This window comes from Parasteatoda tepidariorum, chromosome 3, assembly GCF_982258835.1.
Source record: "Parasteatoda tepidariorum strain Cologne lab strain chromosome 3, Ptep-v5.0, whole genome shotgun sequence".
Taxonomy (NCBI): domain Eukaryota; kingdom Metazoa; phylum Arthropoda; class Arachnida; order Araneae; family Theridiidae; genus Parasteatoda; species Parasteatoda tepidariorum.
The window spans coordinates 82,165,060-82,169,613 of NC_141757.1; the positions used below are offsets into that span (position 1 = coordinate 82,165,060).

Consider the following 4,554-nt stretch of genomic DNA (forward strand, 5'->3'; position numbering starts at 1 on the left):
AAATTTAGCAACAAATTTAGTTTTGTCAGAAAAATAAGCAAAGAACTTTTGTGACATATGAAAATTTTTAGCTTTCTTATTTTTGTTAAAAAAATTTTCTATGCTTATGAATCTTACTAGCTAATTAATTAAAGAAAATATTGAATTAGCTCCGCAATCTTAAAGCTTGTTTAGATTTATTATTAATAAATATTTTGGTACATTTATTTTAGTTATTTGCTCTTAATAATAAAATAGGTATACATATTTAAGTTATTTTCAAATAATATACATGCAGCATTTTTACAGTTTATCTTACCTTTGGTGATGAACAAAACATGGTATTTTCAGTTTTTGTGACCAGCGATCTAAATTAGTTATGCATCCCTGATTACAAAAAATAATAAAGCGTACAACAAAACAATTTTAACAAGTGTTTTAAAATAATTTTAAGTCACTTCATAAACATGACACCCCCTAAAAACATTTGTTTAAAAACATTACCTCAATGAGAATTCAAGATTTTAAAATACCTAAAACATCTGAAATGACAAACATGATGATATGTTTAAATGCATACAACAAAGATTGGATTAATTCGTTCTTACCTTTAAATCTGATAGTATATGTTGGAATAATCCACCTAAGGCACTAAATTCTTTTTCTACTGTAGTTTCCATGATTTAATAACTACAGTCTACCATTCACTTATTAAGTAAAAAAGTTATTAATTTTTTAGTGACATCTTCACATTTTAATCTTAAAATGCTGTTTTTACATAGGAGAAGTTCGATTCGCTTCTAAATCTGAACATATCATGTGCACTTTCAGATAGAAATCTGAACGATACTTTTTCATAAACATGTTTATTTGAGAAAAAATTAACTGATCGCACCGCCAACTAAAAAGCTCATTAAATCAATTTTTATAACATCGATCTAAAGAACACTAAATAAAAATCTTTTGCAACTTATCAAATAAAATAATATCTATTTTCAAAATAACAAATATATTTCGAACCATTTGTGTCTACAGCGATCTATCTCATTCAGAAACTAAAGAAGCGAAACTGACACACAACAAACTACATTTTTTTCTTCACTTTAATAAACAATATGACGCTTTGTTGCCATTGATTTTTATCCTTAGTTTCATCCAACGAACTGTTCTTGCTGCTGTGAAAAAGTGATGGAACACTTTAAACCAGATGAGGCATCTGCGCTGATTCATTGATTAATAAATAACAGCAAAATAGGTTTAAAAACCGTAAATAAATGATTTATAAACCATATTTCACTCGTAAAATGTTTAGAAAGTTTGCATTAAGAACCATTCAACTCAAATATTGCGAAGATTTAATACCGATATTCTGTGCAGACTAATTTAGAACTAATGCTCTGAAAATCAAAGCAGAAGAATATCAAAAATGTTTTTTACTAGCAAATGTTCAACTTTGGAAAAGGTAGGACATTATAGTAAGTGAAATTGAGTCTCTTGAAGGGCTACAAAAGATATATGAAGTATAAATTTTGCTATAAGCAGAAGTATGCTACCTCTTACGCACATGCGTTTCCATACACTTAATAAGCGGACTTATAGAGGATCTCAATCACTATATGGTTCTTTACACGAACATTAAATTGATAGTTCGTAGGCATCCATAAAAAATCCAGTATTCCGTCTAAGTTAAACGAAAGGACGACAAAATTCTTAATTTAAGTAGTGAACATTAGCATATTGTGGGTCAAAATTTTCAGTGATCACTAATCATTTTTAATCTTTCCAACAATGTAGGAAATTGTCTTAATATGTAAGTGTACTAAGGATACAGGAACTAAGGTTTCCAACTGTATACGGTTTAAAATTCTCAGAATTATAACCACAATTTGAAGGGGTTATTAAGCTGGCCTAAATTTACGTGGTGAGGAGAAGTGAAAAGGAAGTGGATCATAAGGGAACTTTTGTATTTCACTTTCTTTATTATTATTAATAAAAATACTACTTTTTTAGCGTTAATAAAAATAAAACAAAATTAGTGAAAATTGAAATTTTATCAAAACACGATGACGGAGCTAATTCTAGTAGTACACACTAAAAAAAAAATTCCATTCCAAATTTTATTTAATCTATGCTACCTGTGTAACTTTTGAGCGATTTTAACTATCAAATCAATTTAACATCTTTTTTTGCCCCAGAATAAAAAAAGAATTTCAACTACGGTTTTCATTTCTTTCACAAATAGTTTACTTAGTATACTAAATTTTTTAAAGATTTATTATAGTAAATCTTTAAAAAATTTACCATTTATTAATGATAAACCTCTAAACGACCTATTTCGTTATATAAGTTAGCATTATTTGCATCCTTAATTACTTTTGTGAATGTTAAAACCACAATTAAAAAAATATCAAACCCATACTAGATTTTAAAAAAATGCAGATCTCTCCTCAAAAAAGAATGTTTTTAGAGACAACACTATACAGTAAAGGGTTAAAATTGAAGTTGAAATAGTGTTTGATTAATAGTACAATTTATCTGTCGTATACCTGCAATTTAAAGTCAATATCAAGAAATAATTTACTTTAAACAATCAATTCTTCAAAAGGCTATATTGAATTTGCCATAGCAAATGTTGATTATCATATTTCAAAACCAGGATTAACAATCTTAGAAATCCTCCAGCTAACCATTTTTTTATTGTAGTAGTTCTTACAATCAATATTGAAGTAATCAATAGCTTAGCAACATTGAATATCTATTTCGAAGTTCTTTTTTTTCAACTTTGAATTCTCTTGGAGCAAGGGAATATGTCTGCAATTAAATACATCTTTCTTTTTTAATGTTTCAAAATTTTGATTTTTAGACAGTTATTAAATTGCTAATTTCAAAGTTATAATAACCTGCATTACCTACTATTTTACCCAGAACAACATTAGAACATACTGGTTGTTCCTCTATAGCACCTTATCTTTTTAACTCTATAGCAATTCAGAATGAACTTATATTTGCTAATGCTTGTGTAAATTTTAATAATGAAATTAAGCAAACAAGTTAAAACTGTTTATAAAGGTTTACACAGGTGAGGAAATTTGATTATTTTAAGTTTATTAATTCAGTTCATCTATAATTCAAGGTGGTTAATTAGAGTGGCAACAATCCGATCAGTGCACTCCTGCATATCAGTGCAGTGCATAATACTGGTATTTGTGAAACAATCTTTGCACAAGTTATTTAGGACTGAGATTTTCTTATAGTCAATAATGATACAGAATATTCTTTTTATTTAACAAATCTTTTATTACAAATGTATTTTGACATTCTTTCATAATTTAGTATACGAAAATATAGTAATAATATAAAGACATCACAAAAAAATAAATTATATGTCATGCAATACAAATTATATATTTTAAAACGTTAAATTTTTAATATTTTGAAAAAAAAAAACATTGAATTTCATCATTAAACTATTTAATATTGCAGTACAAGGTGTTTTATTTTCACAATTCATAACATATAAAAAATAGCTAGTAGTCAAACGTGTAAAGTGGAACTATTAGGAAAAAGTATGAATATTTGGCAAAAAAATAAATCTGCAATCAATCATAATACAGCTAGCACATATTATAGTCTTTAGAAATAGATGCAGTTTGTCATAAAGTTGGGCAGCATTCCATACTACTTGTTCTTAATAATTTTAATCAATCGTCTCAAGAAAATTTAAAAATATGTTATTTTTTAAAATTACAAATAAATATTTATGAATTCGTGAACAATTTTTACTGTAATATAATTAGCTTATAAAATTTCCCTTAACTTCAATTAAGAATTTTTTCTGTGAGTTTTACATAATCATCATCAGAAGAGCTACATAATGTATACATAGAAGAGCAACAGCAGTAGAAGAGCTACCTACTTTATTTATATCGAATCATTAACCACTTCGGCCCTAGCGTCATAATATTAGAACACATCTTTACAAGAATACATTACTCCATATTCCTTATTTTTAAAACCTAGTGTCTACTATACATACATGCAAGAAATACATGTACGTGTTTTAAGCCATTATACATGTTTAATACACTTTTTAAGCCATTTGCAGTTAAAAGGTAGATGCACTTTTTTTTTTAGTTTCTACAATATTATATTATTATTTCAAAATATTATATATAATTCCATTTTAAAATTATTCCATAATAGAAATTAAACTCTTTATGCCAAATTGAATAATTTGAATGAAAATTTAGTTCATTCAACTGAAAAAATGTTCTCATTTTGCTTAATTCTAGCTTGGTGTCCTATTATTATAACATCTTATGATTAGTTTAGGAATTGGCTGAATATTACAATTCATATTTAAGATACTTATATATAGTGCAGCGTATCTAAGCACTCTGATTTTTAATCTACCCAATTCAGGATTCAGAGCCGAAGAGGTCAATAGGAAGAAAAAAAACAATTTTCTATAAATGTTAAAGATCGTGCAGTGTGTTGAGAGCTGCCACATAAATAATTTAATATTGAATATTACTATGGTCAAGTTTACTTTTCCTTAATTGTCATTGAAAAGTC

The 4,554-nt window shown here is 26.8% G+C and overlaps 1 protein-coding gene across 1 annotated transcript in view; it reads right to left on the reverse strand.

The window, feature by feature from the left end:
• LOC107447986 (uncharacterized) overlaps positions 1-1,091 on the reverse strand; it is a 38,163-nt gene extending 37,072 nt beyond the window's left edge. The window contains exon 1 of the mRNA XM_016063050.4: positions 588-1,091. Within this exon, the coding sequence (XP_015918536.1) occupies positions 588-659 (72 nt within the window). The 5' untranslated portion in view covers positions 660-1,091. The remainder of the gene's footprint in view (positions 1-587) is intronic.
• Positions 1,092-4,554: the final 3,463 nt, after the last annotated feature.